The sequence below is a fragment of the Aspergillus lentulus genome (genome assembly GCF_001445615.1).
Source record: "Aspergillus lentulus DNA, contig: Alt04, strain: IFM 54703, whole genome shotgun sequence".
Taxonomy (NCBI): domain Eukaryota; kingdom Fungi; phylum Ascomycota; class Eurotiomycetes; order Eurotiales; family Aspergillaceae; genus Aspergillus; species Aspergillus lentulus.
The window spans coordinates 1291198-1307304 of NW_028322122.1; the positions used below are offsets into that span (position 1 = coordinate 1291198).

The following is a 16107-nucleotide window of genomic DNA, read 5'->3' on the forward strand; positions in this document are numbered from 1 at the left end:
AAAAGCGGGAAACCGGACGAAGGGTTTTCTTTTTTTTTCTCCGGGGGTTAAATGGGAAAAGAAGAAGAAATATAGATATGATACAAAGGGCAATTGAATCCAAATGAAACAAACCCCGTACCCCAGACAAAACCGAAAATAAAAAGACCCAGGTAAGAATAGGGCAACTGCAGTGAGGCAAGTAAATATCACCAGGATAGATGGGAGGAGTTGAAGCTGGAGAAAGCATGGGGAAGAAGAGAAAATTTCGTGGACACGGAATACCCTCGGAAGTGCTCGGGCTTGACGGACGACGGAGCATCTACACCCACCAAGACTTCTCCACACTGTCCAAGAACTGCAAGAGTCGAGTATCTAGAAGTCTCATTCTCTCCGGAGATGACGATGTATGCATGATGATTAGAGTGATAGTAGCAACTTTTGACTACACATTTGTGCGTATTTCAAGGACAAATTCGGGATTCTAAGCTTGGAGATGTCTAGGACATTACGGAGTACTACTGTATTGCAGCTCTATAGTTCTGAAAATATTCGGCCTATTCTTCCATGATTCATTTGTCTGTGCATTTATACTTGCAGATGTAGATTCCGATGGTATATATTCTTTTCGAGTCGCTTGAGGACCTAATTAAGTTGTAGGGATCCTGATATAGCGTCCACGGAGGACAAGGTATATAAATTTCTCCAGCGGCTACACACAAATCACGACAGTACCTAATCTACGTATACTCGTTCATGATCGGTGTCTGATACATTCTTTTAAGAATTGACTCAGAATATCAATGCTCTGCATCAACACTAGCCACAACTTGATCAAACATCGTTAGCAAACTGGTCTACCCGCAGTGCCGGATGCATCGCCAAGGCGTGGATCTGCTGGTCTGCATCCGATCGCAGAGGCGCACCAGCGTCCAACAGAGAAAACGACAGACCACGGACGACAGCCCAGTCTACACCGACCGACTCTCTCTTTCTTTGGAAGTATCTGTTTATGTTTTAGATGGCCTTTTGCTGCTGGCTTGATTAAAGCTCAGCTCACACTCCTTTGAATTTTCTCTCTTTTCGTATTCATACGTTCTTTTTCTTCCCTCTTCCTATACAAACTTTTAGTGTTTTCCCCTATTAGTTGTTCTGATACTTCAGAATCTGCTACGCCATCTCGCTGACATTGCAGCTGACGGTAAATGTTCGCTTCATCGTTCTGTAGAGGTCCCCGTCTTGAATTCGATCATTATTTTTGTTTTTGTTCGAATGCGCTGTGCGTGAGAGATACTCTCTGAAGATGTTGTGGAATCGAAGCGTTCAACGATCGTTGAGTGCTGCGGCCCGCATGGGCCTGCACCGGCCGGTGAAAGTTCATCAATCGGTCCCCTGTCTCGCTGCAAGGTACTTTTCGCGGACACCTGGGTTGTCTGCGACGAATCCATTGGAGCAAGATAGCGGTGACGATGACCGGGGTCGAGGTCAAGACTCTGATCCCACCTTCAAATCCACCATCCTACGGATGCTGGAGACGGCAGCAACCACGTTCGCTTCCATTGCCGTGCTAGGGTGCGTCTGTCTTGACTTTAGGTAGGGTTGCACGTAATTTCACTAACCAAAGACTATAGCATAGCGGGGTACTCCTACCACCAGTATTACAAGTATCTAATCTTGCAGAAGATGGACAACGCTTTCAGTCCTGGTGATCCGGCACTCGAGGTTGCAGGTGTGGAATATGGAAAGCATCATTACCATCACGACGAGCACTGGGTTGTCCGCGATGAGCAGGAGAAACTCAACAGGATCATGCAGGGAAAATCCGGTGGGCACTACTATCTCATCATTGGCGAGAAGGGTACCGGAAAGACCTCCATGCTCCTTGAGGCGATGCGAAAGACCAATGGAGACGGCGTCGCCATGTTTGAAGCGCACGGTGACCTCGAGATCTTCCGAATCAGGCTCGGGAAGGCCCTGGATTTTGAGTTTCATGAAGAGTATGTGCCTGCTGCAAACCCTACGTTCATGAGAGCAATCACTTACAGGATTTCTGCAGTTATATCGGAAGCCTGTTCAGCATCAGAGGCCCGCGAGACACCACTGCTCTGCTTGACATTGAGAGAGCGTTCAACAAGCTGGAGAAGGTGGCCCTTGCGCGAAGACGTAAGGGAGCAGCTCCTCTGGTCTTGGTAGTGAATAGCACCCACCTGGTTCGAGATGACCATGATGGCCAAGATCTGTTGGAAATGATTCAACAGAGGGCTGAGCAATGGGCGGCCAGCAGCTTGGTGACCACCGGTATGCTTCCAGATATACTGCCCTTGCGAACTAAGCTGACATCATGAACGTGAACAGTGTTCAACAGCGATGACTATTGGGTATATGAACGATTGAAGCGATACGCGACCAGAATGGAAGTCATCCCAGTCTGCGATCTTCCGAAAAGCCAGGCAATGGCGGCGCTCAAGAGATATCGTAAGCAGTACTTTGGCGAGGACCTATCAGATCAATCCCTTGAGACCATTTACGATAAAGTCGGCGGGCGACTGTCGTTTTTGAACCGCGTCGCCAAGGCTAGGGATTACATGAAACTCTGTGACAGCATTTGCGAAGCGGAAAAGACATGGTTTCTCAACAAGTGCTGGATCCTCGGTGAAGACATGGACGACGATGTTATGGATCAGCAGAAATATGCGGTACGTCTACAATTCAAAAATAGCAGATCCGCCTTTCTTGGCTGACACGAAAACAGTCTGCCGCAATGGTGCTAGCCAAAGCACTCGTGGACAAAGAAAAGGAGATGGAACAGATTTATGACCCCGACAAGGGTCATATACTACCAGAAGTCCCGCTCCATGTGGCTCGCCAGATCATGACCAGAGCCGACTTCATCCAGAGCTACGATCATGAGAATATCTTTACCATTGACTCGCGCGGTATGGTCCGAGCTGATTCTGTCCCTATGCAGAACGCATTCCGGGAAATCTGCTCATGGCCAAACTTCGAGGAGCATCTGGAAGCGACCCTCAAACGGATTGGAGACATTGAGAGCTTGGGACGAACCCGCGAACTTACCCTCAAGGATCTCTGGGACAAGGGTAAGTACCAGATTACCATGCGGGATCCCAAGGGCCGCGAAAGCGGTACTGTTGAGTTCTCAGTCAAGGAACGAGATGATGAGGATGATGCTTGAAGATGATACCATGGTGAATGTGTGTGTGTATATTTATTGCTGCGTGATATATACTCCTTTCTGTATGATTAATTATGTCTATGTATATTTACTCGATGACAAGAAGCAGACGTGTCCGATAGTCGTCTTTTCCATGCCTATGTAACTATTCGTAAGCCTTGATGACACCATTGCGCGGTGACATCATCACATGCTCACCGCTCAGCAGCAAAATATCCCAGTTTCCTCCTGCACGTCGCACCCCTCGCATTAAGTATTCCCCTCAGCGTTGAACATTTACTTTCAATCGCAGAAGATTAGTGACAGTATTTGCAAGTCACCTTGTTGCTCAAAGCTCGGCTGTTCCCGAAAGGAAAAAATTATGGCTCCGCGCAGGAGAAGCTCCGTGGTCAAGACCACGCACGTTGCCCATTCGACGATTGACGCGGCGAGAGCAGCGAGCAAAACTGAAGAATCACAATTGCGCCGGGTCCCCTCTCCGGTGCGATTTCTGTTGGTTGTCTTCAACAGCTTGCTGCTGAGCTCCGTTCTCTTTACCATGACATCCAGTGTCACACTGGGGGAGTTGGGTCGTGTGAGCAAGCACCTGGAGGCATGGTGGGAGGTGGGCGGGTTGATGTTATGGAAGGCCGTTGAGGTGGGATTGGCTTGGGTTCTTGGATTTGACGGTGAGCTTCCCCTGCGTCGGTCGCGATGCTTTTGTAGATTTAAGCGCTGATGGTTTTGCGACTGCAGGCCGTGACGTCTTGTCGTTCACTTTCCTCACTCATCTGCCGACCTACTCTCTATTGTGGTCCTTTTACGGCATCCGACCAACCACCATTCTTGCGTCATATGGCATCACTCTAATTTCCACGGCGATTCCCTTCATTCTTCTCCGCCGCCCCTCCTCCGTCCACAATCTCCAACAAGCCGCGTCGGACGCAGTTCCCAACCGCACTATTCTGCAAGATCGTCCAACGGCCCTCTACACGTCCATCGCAGCAACAGCCATCTACGCCGTCGCGCTGTACTTGAGCTATGCGACCTGGCTCCCAGCTTATCTGGTCGTGCATTTCGAGAATATCCCCGATATCAGACTCGCTAACGCCGGCCCCGCCGGTCTCCCGATTCTATTTCTCACCCTCCTTCCCGCCGGCTGGGCCGCTCGGGATTTCCTTTTCGTCAGCTCGACCGGTGCCTCCGGCTCCGACGCCAGCGTGAAGCTGAAATCTGCAAACGAAGGCGAGTACCTTGTATGCGGGATTTACCGCAAAACGTGGGGAACATTGTCCGCTAAGACAAGGGTCCTGGTTTTGCGCACAGCGCTTCTGGCTAGCATGATGGTGCTCAACACCGTTTTTCAGGTCGCGGGGACGGTACGGGGGGTCGATGTCCCTGGCGCCACGATGTGGGGTGCCATCTGGGGGGTTGCGACAGTCGCTGTTGGAGGAGTATTCGGTTGGATTGAGGCCGTTGATGGTGTATGATCGGTGGGGTGGGATGAATAGATGCCTGTTAGAGGACGGAGTTGAGTCTTGACTTTCTTTTGTCATGCTATTCCATTCGATTTTCTGGCGGTCAACTCATGTATCACTTTGTCGTGCTAGGTGTTAGGTTGGTGAATGTGTGATGACTATGAGTGCTTTCGTATCTCTGAGCGTGTTGTGCTTTGATGGACTGGGCTTGTTTCAGTTCGGTTATTTTCTACTGGATCTCGTCGCTAGCTCGAATTTATGGGACTTTTGTCCAATTATGTCTATCATTACTCGTGAGATCTATTCCAGGACCGATAAATCGCACACAAACGTTATCCAGAGGGAAAACTACCGAAGCTCTGTCGCAGGCAACCCATCCGCAGAGTAAATCTCCCGATGAAACTCCATACTCTTGCCCGTGGGCATCATCCAGCCGGGATGGAAGACATTAAAGACCACAACAGCAGCAACCATCATCGCCCCGTCAAGAGCAATAAAATACCGCTCCGTGGTAATCAGATACCCACTCCAGCCCTCGGACAGCTCGATGGTCCGGTAGATGCTCCGCACATAGATACACACGACGGAGAAGATCATAGCGCCGAACAGCGGCACGATGGACCCGGTCATGGACTGCAGGAGGCGGCGGCGGAGAGCGCGCCGGACAAAGTCCGCGGCGAGGACGACGAAGACGGTGATGGAGGCCATTTGGAAGACGATGCCCGCGACCATGATGTGCGTGCCGGGCGCCGTGTCGCCATTGACATCGCTGGTGGCGGCCGAGGCCATCCCGCCGCCGATGGCTTGCACGACGAGCGAGATGACGTCGCAGGTGACGAAGATCCAAAGGTAGAGGCTTGGGCTGATGATGGAGGATTCGCGGCCGAGCAGGGTGATGAAGCGGCCGAGGAGGACGTAGATGCCTGCTGTGAAGAAGGTGGGTGCTGTCTTTCGTCAGTATGGTTCTGGTGATGGAGTAGGGTCTACTTACCGATAATCAAAGTGGATATCTGCATCAAAAAGGCAGTCATGTTATAGGGACATTGCGCCGACCATGTGCGCGCAGCCCAGCCCAGGACTTCGGCTGTTGGAATTGAACATGTCAGCTCTTGTTGTGTCTGTTTCCTGACAAGAATCACCTACTCAAACAGCCGATGCTAAAGACACAGCACCACCAAGTTCGCTTCCAGGCAAATTGCACAGTGTGAAGGATCATTGAGAGGCCGAAGAGCGTGCAAAAGACAATTCCGGCGGCCAGAGAAGGCTGGTATCCGTACGCGGTGTTGACTCCATCGATCAGAGGATGGCAACTGTTCCTCAACTGCTGCCTGAGCTCCGCTGTTACTTGCGGCATTGTGAAGATCTTTGGGTAGGACGCTTGTGATCGCAAGAGCAAAGGGAGAGAGAAAAGGAAAGAGAGGAGGGTAGCTCCAGATGAGATCTTATCAATGAGAAGGAGTGACACCCGTTTCACACGGTAGGACTGTGTAATATTTTAGTTCTATCAAGGTAGAACAAGTAAGAATCCAAAACGCAAAAAGAGTGGCTGAGCTACACGGTGTACGCCCTGCTGATATCCAGCCCTCTCACAGTCCACAAACGAAAGCAACCCAGAAACCCAGAAAAAAAAAGAAAAGAAAGAAAAGCTTCAAAAAGCAGGATCAAAGAGCCATGGAACAAGCCCAAGATAGCCTCAGGCCTACATATCTTTTCCCCCCTGTCATCAAATTTGAGGCACCCATACTGACGTCCCGGTTAGAGAACAGTCGCAGATCGGATTCTCGGATAGATAGATCTCAAGAATTCGACTGCGTTAGGCGCTTCATGATTGTTTGATAATCGATGGAGACAGGCGGGGGGCAACCGCCGGCAAAGGAGCAATCTGATTCGATTTCATGGTCAGGCCAGGCACCCTCTGTCCAACTGTCCGACTGTTTCCATGATTCAATCGGCCCGCTTCGCTTGGACGAGCATTGAACCTATCCATCGGCAGATGTTCACAGCCTTCAACGCTCCATGTCGGCATCCGTGGACCCGCTTGGCCAGCAATGAGTGAGTCAAGCGAAGTCCGGCTTCTCGCAAGCTCCACTCAATCCGGTTTAGCGGTTGGGCTGGAATTGCTCCGAGATCCCGACCATTGGGGATGGATGTGACGTTGGTGGGCTGGGAACTGGCAGCTATTTGATCGTCTCTAGCGGCATCTGTTTGACTCAATTTCTGAGACTCGGGTGAGATGTCCATGGCATCAGTAGGAAAGTTTGCTCCAATGACATAAGGCCGCGGCGCGCCACGATCACGTTTCAACGGCTGTGGCAGGGGGCGCGGAGCAACCTGGATCTCAAGCTGACCAGCCAATACGAGCTCTTAACGGCGCGATATCATGTCCGAATCCGACGGAACTGATACATCTCATGTAAAAGCATACAAGTACTCCTTATCTAACCAAGCACTGTGGTAATGAGGTCTGCTGGTGCACGATGCGACACCAGTCGGTACTAGTCCTGGGGCCTTTCATTGGCCTGAGGCCGAGAGGCTTGCGACGGTCTATGGAGTCCTTAGGCAACAACATACACAACCAGGCGTCATGCAAAGCCAGATTACAATCTTAATGACAGATTGATGTACTACAACACAAATGTTTGTCTCTTGGTCTATGGATCACTAGAATCTCAATTCATGCACATTCACTCCACCTTTTCAATCAAACGTCGGCATCTCATACATGTCATCGGGATCTGAGCATGGTTAGACTTCAGCCATGGCAATGGTTCAAGTACAGGTAAACTTACCCTTGCGATTCTCGATGATGTATTTCTTCGTCTCCGCAATGTTGTGGTTCAGCTCCGTGTAGAGCTCTTGTTGCCTGACTCGAACACTCTCGTTCCTCCTCGCCGCTCCCCGAAGGGCAGCCTGTGCCACATGGAAGCGTGACGTCTTGTTCACAATCATCATATCGAACGGTGTCGTGGTGCTTCCCTCTTCCATGTATCCATTGATGGTGACTCGCTCCAGGCGGGGCCGTCCGAATAGCAGTCCCTGCAGTTCTGTCGCATACCCGTGATAGTTGAAGTGGATGGGTTTGTCATATGTAAACAGATTGTCGAATGCCTCCGTTGTGAGAGCATGCGGGTGAGCGCCTTCATTTTCGAGGATCATCAGGTCTGTCACATTAATGACGCGGACACGCAGCTCGGGACAACGCTTGCGCAGAATGGCCGCCGCACTAATGACTTCAAACATCACCTCGACGCCAATTCCGACAAGTACTACATCCGGATCCAGACCGTTGTCGGTGCTGCAGAATCTCCATATGGATGCGCCGGCTCTGCAGTGGCTCTCTGCCTCTTCGGGTGTCAGATATACCGGAGTTGGCTGCTTCGAACCAACCATGAGATTAATGTAATTCTTTGATTTCAGGCAGTGGTGAAGAGTCGTCAGGAAAGTATTTGCGTCCGGCGGCAAATAAACCCGAGCAGCGGTGGGCTTTAGCTTCAGCACTGCGCCGATGAACGACGGGTTCTGGTGCGAGAAACCATTATGCTCCTGCCTCGTCCATGTGCTCGTCTCGATATAGTTGATACTAGCTACATCGCGGTGCCACATTGTTTCTAGAGCCTAGAAGTCTCTGTCAGTATCCATGTGAGACCGGGGGCAAAACAGAGAGCGCAATACCATCTTGATGAACTTGGCGTATTGCACCATCATGGTGTGGATAATTCCCAGGAAGCTCTCATAAGAGGGGAAAATACCCGTGCGGCCAGTCAAAGTGTAGCCTTGGAGGAAACCCTGGCACATGTGCTCGCTCAGCACTTCAATAACACGACCTCCTCGAGCATTTGAGAACTGATCCCATTGGAAGTTCCTTCCTGTGCGATCCAGTGCCGCGCTCAATTTGTTGCTCTCGAGTTCATCGGGTGAGAACAGTCGCACGCTATGAGGATTAAGCTGGAAAACCTCGTCGATGAGCTTCCCGGTTACCTTCATTGCACTTTCTTGACTGCCTTTGTCAACAGCAAACTTTCTCCAATCCGGCAAGTTTGGTGGCACATAAGCTTTGTATGCCTCCACGCGTTGACCAAGTTTCTTCGAATCCTCAGAGGGAATTACAGATTTGATCTCGTCGATAATATCTCCGTTTTCCTTGAAAAGCTCATTGGGGCCGTACGACGACAGCCAGTCCTCGAGGGCCTGCAACTCCTCCTTGTCCTCCTTCGCTTTGGGAAGAGGAACCTGGTGCGAATGGAACGACCCCTCGATGAACTGACAGTGCAGTTTCTTTGGTCCCGACCATCCCTATCAGTGACAAGGACAAACGTTAGCCAGACCGGAGCTCTTTGGTAGTCACCATTTACGTTGCGGGCGTACCTTTGGAGTGCGCAAGATCAGTAGCGGCCATCTGGGCTTCAAAATTGGCTTGCCCGACCGTGCTGCTTGCTGGATTTTATGAATTTCGTCGACGGCCCAGGTCATGGAGCGGTGGAGATCGGTGTCAATGTCATTTAGATCTTGAACAATGCGGACCTGGTAGCCATAGCCAGTGAAGAGAGAGATCAACTCTCTATCGTCCATGCAGCCAAAAATTGTGCGCTCGCTAATCTTGAACCCATTCAGATGCAGGATAGGCAGCACGGCACCAGACTCAGCAGGGTCGATGTATTTAATGGCATGCCACGATCTACCCGCGTTATCAGCGCCAGAGCCAAATGGGAGTCACTTTTTCCTCGGAGACCTACGTTGCTGTGGGGCCCGATTCTGCCTCACCATCGCCCACTACGCAAGCGACGATTAGATCGGGATTGTCCATGACTGCGCCAAAGGATACCGCAAGGGCGTATCCCAGTTCGCCTCCTTCGTGTATGGCACCAGGCGTTTCAGCGTTGATATGACTGATGCAAGTCAGTTACATCCACCGCAGCATTTAGACAGTAAACTCCCACCTTGGCAATCCGGCTGTTGTACTGAATGTGGAGATGAGGTTACGGAGACCCTCGGCGTTCCGTGAGTAGTCAGGATAGAATTTCTCCAGTGAGCCCTCCAGCCAGAGAGAGGCTAGGATGGCTGGCGCGCCATGTCCTGGCCCTACGACATAGAGCATATCGAGGTCGCGCGTTTTGATGAGATAGTTCAAGTGTGAATATACCAAGATCAACCCGGGACATGTTCCCCAATGGCCTAAGGATAAAGTTAGCATGAGTCGGGTCTCTATCAGGTCAGTCGCAAGTTGGAGCAGGCAGCCAATCGTACCAAGCAATCTGGGCTTGATGTCATCGTGTGTTAGGTTTCTTTTCAACAGCACATTGTCCTGTAGAAAGATCATCGCTGAGAGACATTAGCAAGGATATGCAGGAGATGTATAAGCCGCTATCTCACCTGCGGCGATGTATGAAGCCGCTCGACGGAACTTAAATAAAGCATCGCAAGCAGGTTGCTCCAGACTTGTCAGGTCCAGTTTCACCTGCAGCTGTTCCACTACATCCGGGATATGGGAAGGCAACGCCTGGGGATTTGGTGTATCAATGACTTCTCCTGGCATTGTGAAGGTTTTTCTCAAAATCGAAGTGCTTTTAGAGTAGAGTTGTATATAATCAATACAATATCCTTGCCAAGTAATCGTGAGTTCGGTCCAGGCGGGTAACGACCAGACGGACGATCGACGATCTCAGGCCACAAGGAAAAGGAATCCGAATTGTCTTCTAGTTAATGAGTCTGGATCAGATAAATAGATGATGCCACTCTACACAGAGTGCCAAATGCATCGTTGAAGTACCGAAGCAGCCGGATGAAATACTGGCAAGCAACAACAAACTCCCAGCAGCACTACGTCACCATGAACCGACCCCTGACATCACCGGGTACAACAACAGCGGACAGAAGACGAACACAATGGCCAAACAGTGTTCATCTCTGGTGGTCCCATCATGGTGGAGAATCATCCGACCAGGGAAATGGCTCAGTATAATATTCCAGTCTAACCGTCAGCAATTATCCAAGTAACGCTTCGCTATTTGCATTATCTCGTTCCCCAACTTCCCCTCACTACCCTCCAACATGGCACCCAAGACCATCCTCTCCGTCAATGCCGGGTCCTCCTCCGTCAAGATCACTTTCTATACTCTCGAGCATCCTCCAAAAGTCATTGCAAACGCACAGATTTCCGGGATCACTGCTCCTCCGCTGAAACTGAAGTATACGCGGGGCTCAAAGGAGCACAAGGAGGAGGTGGCGGAGCGCCTGTCGACCCCTCAAGATGCATTCAAATTCCTCCTGCAACGCTGCTTCTCTGATGCGGAGTTATCAGAAGTCGCCAGTCCAGAGGATCTGGCATACATCTGCCATCGTGTCGTCCACGGGGGCGACTACAATGAGTCAGTGGTAATAACGAACGAGACTTACCACCGGCTACAAGAGCTCGAGGATCTAGCTCCTTTGTATGTGTGATCTATGAAAGGAATAGGCAAAGAGTGGCTAACGACTTCGGTCACCATCAGACACAATTATTCAGCCCTGGAAATCATTCGCACTTGCAAGCAGGAACTTCCCAATGTCAAAAGCGTCACATTCTTTGACTCTGCCTTCCACCAGACGATGCCTGAACACGTGAAGTCTTATCCTATCAACCAGGAGATTGCCAAGGCAAACGGACTTCGTAAGTATGGGTTTCATGGAATCAGTTATTCCTTCATCCTGCGGTCTGTCGCGGAATTTCTCAAGAAGCCGGTCGAGGAGACCAATATCATTGCGATGCATATCGGAAGTGGCGCCTCGATGTGTGCGATCAAGAATGGCAAATCAGTAGACACAACGTAAGGTTATGAACCTTGGCAGTGAAATCGTTGATACTGACAGGAATGTTCAGAATGGGTTTGACGCCCTTGGCTGGATTACCGGGGGCCACACGAAGTGGTAGTATCGACCCATCGTGAGTGCTTCACTTCACGTAGTTCAAAGCATCCACACTCATTGTTGTCAGTCTCGTTTTCCATTACACCAACGAAGCAGGAAATCTAAGCCCTGCGAGCACAAAAGAGATGCATATCAGCAAGGTGGGGTATTCGATTTCTCAGCCATCACAGACCAACCTTATGCTGATTGCTACCTAGGCCGAGGAGATCCTTAACAAGCAATCCGGATGGAAGGCGTTGACAGGAACAACCGACTTTTCCAAAATCGCAGTTGAGAACCCTCCATCCCACGCGCACAAGCTTGCTTTCGACATTGTCGTGGATCGCATCCTTGGGTTTGTAGGAAACTACTTCGTCAAATTGGACGGCCAAGTGGACGCGATTGTCTTTGCTGGCGGAATCGGCGAGAAGAGCGCTCTGCTGCGCAAAGCACTTGTCGAGAAGGCTCGGTGTCTAGGAGTGGCCGTGGATGCTGCAGCAAATGAGAAGGGGCCGGCGGATGACCAAACGGTCCTGGACATCTCGAAGGAGGCCGGGAAAGGACCCCGTGTGCTCGTCTGTCAGACAGACGAACAGGTAAGTTGTTGCCCCTTGACATCATGTTTGAATGAGTAGCTAACGCATCTTGTTAGTTTGAGATGGCATATAATTGCATTTTGACTTACGATAAGTGAGTTACCTACCTAGGCTTTGTCTTAGCGAAGTTGCTCCAAAACTTGAGTCCATGTTATTTAACGATAACGGTAACGATGTCGGGTCGACCAAATAGCAGCTGGCCTTTGTCATGCTTATTTCCCTTACCTTTTCCATTGGTGTCATTCAGATCTTTGTTCATGGTCCTGAATGTACATTGTGTTGATTCGGCATGAGTGTCTCCGCCACCGAGATATATATTATAGAGTGTCCGAGCCATTGCGACAACAAGGTCGCCCCATTAGAAAAACCACCATAACTCTCAGGTACCAGTGAAGGAATAGCAAAGCAGCTGACGAACCTGTTGCAGCCCTGACTGGATGCCCTGATTTCGTCGTCCCCATCATTCCCTGAGTAGCGAGTATCAATTACAGATCTACGAGGATCCACGCTGGGAGTCAAGGTACTTTAGCCAGGCCGGACGAATCACGGCAGTCCTAATCAATAGATCTTGACATCTATCTGGATTCCGCGTCCAATGGATGCACACTTAAGCTCAGAATTTGTAATGATCAGCACAAAACCGACACACTGGATGAGCTCTGATCACCCTTGTGCCACAGTCAGTGCGTCTATGGCATATTGGAGTGTAAGATAGCATCTCAGCGGGAGCACTCCGTACGGAATGTACAATAGACTGAGTGGCTGTCCACTAGTCCCTGTCATTTTTTGATGTATCATAAGCGATCAAGTAGGATTCTCCATAAACAGCTAGACAATTTCGTAGAAATAGATTGGTAGATCAGGGGTCCCAGCTGCAGGCGGGATCTACGCCTTGCATATCGAACTAGACAGTGGCGTCTAGCCCTGACTATCTATGACAAATTAAAGTACTTCTTTCTGCACATCAAGATCGAATCTTGCAGATGCGCATACCCTCCCCGATTTGATCTATCGCCAGAGCTCCATATCCCGTCTCTTGGTCACAAGGACTCTGAAGCGCTACTGACCGCAAAGAGATGGTGAGCAAGCCCTGTGGCCGAAGTGCACTCCAGACTGTCAAGACTTTACAGCGATGGGGGCAGCGACATGTGAAGACTACTGATGATCAATTTGCATAAAGCAAACGCCTAGATAGTAGTAGAGATCATGCAAAAGTTCAAAAAAAATGGTCCCTACGAGGGTCGAACTCGCGACCTTGGCGTTATTAGCACCACGCTCTAACCGACTGAGCTAAAGGACCTAATCGCTGTGAGATTCCCCGATTTGTGACTAGATGAAGCGATACCAAAGTTACCGCATTCTTTAACATCCAAAACCGTTGAATCAAATAATATCTTCTAATATTTCGGAATACGAGTCGAGTTCCAGGACATATAGCATGACGATAGTGATGTTGAAAAGGTCGGCATGCAATCATGATTATACTTTTCAATTTACGAGGTACAAGAAATGCGGGCATCCGTGACAAGTCAATGTAGGCAGCACAAAGTGATCCCAGGCCTCGACTTTGTTTAGCCCACTCACACTTCAATTTCAACACCTTGGATTACCAGCAAAGCATATCGAGACCCATACTAAGGGTCAAAAATATGAATACAAAAAATTGGTTCCTACGAGGGTCGAACTCGCGACCTTGGCGTTATTAGCACCACGCTCTAACCGACTGAGCTAAGGGACCTATTTCTTGGAGAGTTTTGGAAACTATGACTACAAGAGCCAGCGGCCCTCCGAGGGCTGTCCATTCAATCTCAAATGTAGCAGGGTCAGCTTGGTGAAGGTTTCTCTGCGCCTATTCTTCCCATGGAGGGCCAGATGAAAGTTGATAGTACTGACTAGCCGCTTTGGAAGGTAACGCCGCGCAAGCTCGTGCATGAGTAGTGCGCTAACCATGATCGCCGATTCCAATCTCTGGATGTATCAGCCAGCGTGGGCGTGGACAGCAGCCTTGCGACTCGCGCCCATTCTTGACTGCAACAATTCGTTGGAAGTCGGCCAATATTACAGACACACTAGTGTCGACTCCGTCATTGATAGGTAGCAACTCAAACACGCCGTCGTGTTCGTTTGTTCCCGCCCATGATAGTGGTGTCCTTCCACCATCATGTCTGGAGTCACTATTTCCCCTCCTTTCCCCAGCAATAGCCGAACAACGCCGGTGTGTTCGTTTGCTGCGGCCCAAGCTAGCGGATCCATCAGTATCCGACGCGGCAATGTGCACGTTGCCTGTTCCCAATAGATATTGAACGGTGTCCTCGTGACCATTAGAGCAGCCTATGATAGCAGTGTGAAACCATCGTTGATTTTGAAGTCCGCATCAACACTGCCAAATCTTGATGGGCATACTCATGGAAGCCTCGTGACCATTGGTAGCGGCGCAGGGAAGCGGAGGTCGACCCCGTGTGTTTCTCATGTCAGACAGCTCTCGGGGCTCAAGAAGCCTCGCAACAGGGTAGTGGCCATGCTTGGAAGCGATCTCTTTGCATTGAGGTCAGTCCTCCCGTCCCACTGCAGCAGAGACATAGCTGTTTGCTTCCTGACTCAGTCACGGTGACATTGCTTTTTGAGCGAGGAGTGGTCTGATTGCTGTAGTATGCCCAGCCACCGCAGCATATGAATGCCGTACGTCCGTTGCTATCATTAGCTTCTGGATCAAAATCATCATTGAATAAGAGGTGAATGATACCTGTATTTCCGCTCGTAGCTGCCTAGGATGAGGCGTTTCACCCTTGGCCGGCGCTGGCATCCGGCGAATGCGACGTGAGTGCAGTTGACACAAATGGTGTCAATGTCGTCCAGTGAGAAAAGTTTCAAGGCGACATGTCTCAGTTGAATGTGTCGTAGGATGTATGCGTGGTGATGGACCACTGTTAAACAAGTAGGTCTTCAAGTATCGCATGCCAAGACGTATGCATGGTAGTCAACCGAACACCAATATCCGGATCTGGTCATAGAAGCAAAAATGACGGAGCTTTCCCCACAAGGTCCTTTAGCTCAGTCGGTTAGAGCGTGGTGCTAATAACGCCAAGGTCGCGAGTTCGACCCTCGTAGGGACCATCTTTTTGCTCCTCGTCCTTTCAGGACAGAAATCCTGAGTACTTCTTTTTGAAGTCTATCCTTCCCTGGGCCGTGACGCCAGCCGGATCCATCCAATTTCCAAAACAAGATCCTTCGTTCTTGGACCCAATAGTCGATAATCCCACCGATCAATTCCTGTTCTAGAACCCTCAACCGCAGCTCTGGGGCCGGATGCAGTTCCCCGGCTCTAGCGCAAAGGTGGGTTCTTTCGTATGTGGCTTATACAAGGTCAGTATGAAGATAGATAGTCCCATCATCTACGGAGTACTCCGTACTTCTTGTAGATACGGACGTACTTATTAGTAAAATCCACAGCGTCCTGCATTTGAACTCTATCTCATGCACGAAACTCATTGACCCAGGTCAGCGGGTGGGTGATCAAGAGGAGGATCATACACATCCATTACTTGACGCCGGCTATCCTAGTACGGAGTACGTTTGTCAATTGAATTTGAGTCCCGGGAGCCATGCATGATGCCACCTTATCTACCATTCCAGAGTACCCTAAGGCCAGTGGATACCTAGTGGATAGTGGATACTACACCGGCATGCAGCAATCTCCTCATTTTCATCACGATAGGTGGGTTTTGTATTGTTTTGATCGATGTGCTCCGGCATGCGTTCCTTGCATACAGTCCGATACAGCCTTCCTGGAATTGGTGGGCCATGGACTAGATATGGTGTGATAGAGTCGGATTTGGTGGCTTGTATTCACCATCTACCCACAGGGGATGTTTGACTGAGTGGCTGGTGCAATCATCGGCTAGGAGTGTTGAGACTTTTCAGAAAGGGATCGGCAGTGCAGAGTATTGTGAGTGTCTTTTGTGCTACTGCGGGATTAGGAATGTCGTGGTGTGGCAAATTA

General features: G+C 50.1%; 5 protein-coding genes and 3 non-coding genes across 8 annotated transcripts; 4 read left to right on the forward strand and 4 right to left on the reverse strand.

Annotated features, from left to right (window-relative positions):
- Window positions 1–1282: 1282 nt before the first annotated feature.
- Window positions 1283–3172, forward strand: ALT_1706 (ATP-binding protein; the record flags this gene model as incomplete). The annotated part of the gene is made up of 5 exons (XM_033564576.2): window positions 1283–1551; window positions 1611–1976; window positions 2036–2277; window positions 2335–2675; window positions 2732–3172. 5 exons carry the CDS (start codon window positions 1283–1285, stop codon window positions 3170–3172), a joined length of 1659 nt encoding a protein of 552 aa, XP_033420467.2.
- Window positions 3173–3533: 361 nt separating this feature from the next.
- ALT_1707 (uncharacterized protein) lies at window positions 3534–4641 on the forward strand (the record flags this gene model as incomplete). The annotated part of the gene is made up of 2 exons (XM_033564575.2): window positions 3534–3840; window positions 3908–4641. The coding sequence occupies 2 exons, from the start codon at window positions 3534–3536 to the stop codon at window positions 4639–4641; spliced, it is 1041 nt and encodes a 346-aa protein (XP_033420466.2).
- A 336-nt stretch (window positions 4642–4977) lies between these two features.
- ALT_1708 (RTA1 domain-containing protein) lies at window positions 4978–5983 on the reverse strand (the record flags this gene model as incomplete). Its single annotated transcript, XM_033564574.2, has 3 exons — window positions 4978–5573; window positions 5621–5713; window positions 5773–5983. 3 exons carry the CDS (start codon window positions 5981–5983, stop codon window positions 4978–4980), a joined length of 900 nt encoding a protein of 299 aa, XP_033420465.2.
- Window positions 5984–6573: 590 nt separating this feature from the next.
- ALT_1709 (putative phosphoketolase) lies at window positions 6574–10162 on the reverse strand (the record flags this gene model as incomplete). The annotated part of the gene is made up of 8 exons (XM_089599202.1): window positions 6574–6992; window positions 7419–8244; window positions 8302–8922; window positions 8995–9304; window positions 9363–9515; window positions 9567–9801; window positions 9874–9948; window positions 10000–10162. The coding sequence occupies 8 exons, from the start codon at window positions 10160–10162 to the stop codon at window positions 6574–6576; spliced, it is 2802 nt and encodes a 933-aa protein (XP_089456348.1).
- Window positions 10163–10677: 515 nt separating this feature from the next.
- ALT_1710 (putative acetate kinase) lies at window positions 10678–12205 on the forward strand (the record flags this gene model as incomplete). Its single annotated transcript, XM_033564572.2, has 6 exons — window positions 10678–11057; window positions 11118–11432; window positions 11486–11548; window positions 11600–11672; window positions 11730–12107; window positions 12164–12205. The coding sequence occupies 6 exons, from the start codon at window positions 10678–10680 to the stop codon at window positions 12203–12205; spliced, it is 1251 nt and encodes a 416-aa protein (XP_033420463.2).
- Window positions 12206–13333: 1128 nt separating this feature from the next.
- ALT_t043 lies at window positions 13334–13407 on the reverse strand. The gene has a single exon. It is a non-coding gene; the product is annotated as a tRNA-Ile (tRNA).
- Window positions 13408–13771: 364 nt separating this feature from the next.
- On the reverse strand, window positions 13772–13845 carry ALT_t044. Its single transcript has one exon. It is a non-coding gene; the product is annotated as a tRNA-Ile (tRNA).
- Window positions 13846–15147: 1302 nt separating this feature from the next.
- ALT_t045 lies at window positions 15148–15221 on the forward strand. Its single transcript has one exon. It is a non-coding gene; the product is annotated as a tRNA-Ile (tRNA).
- The last annotated feature ends 886 nt before the right edge of the window (window positions 15222–16107 follow it).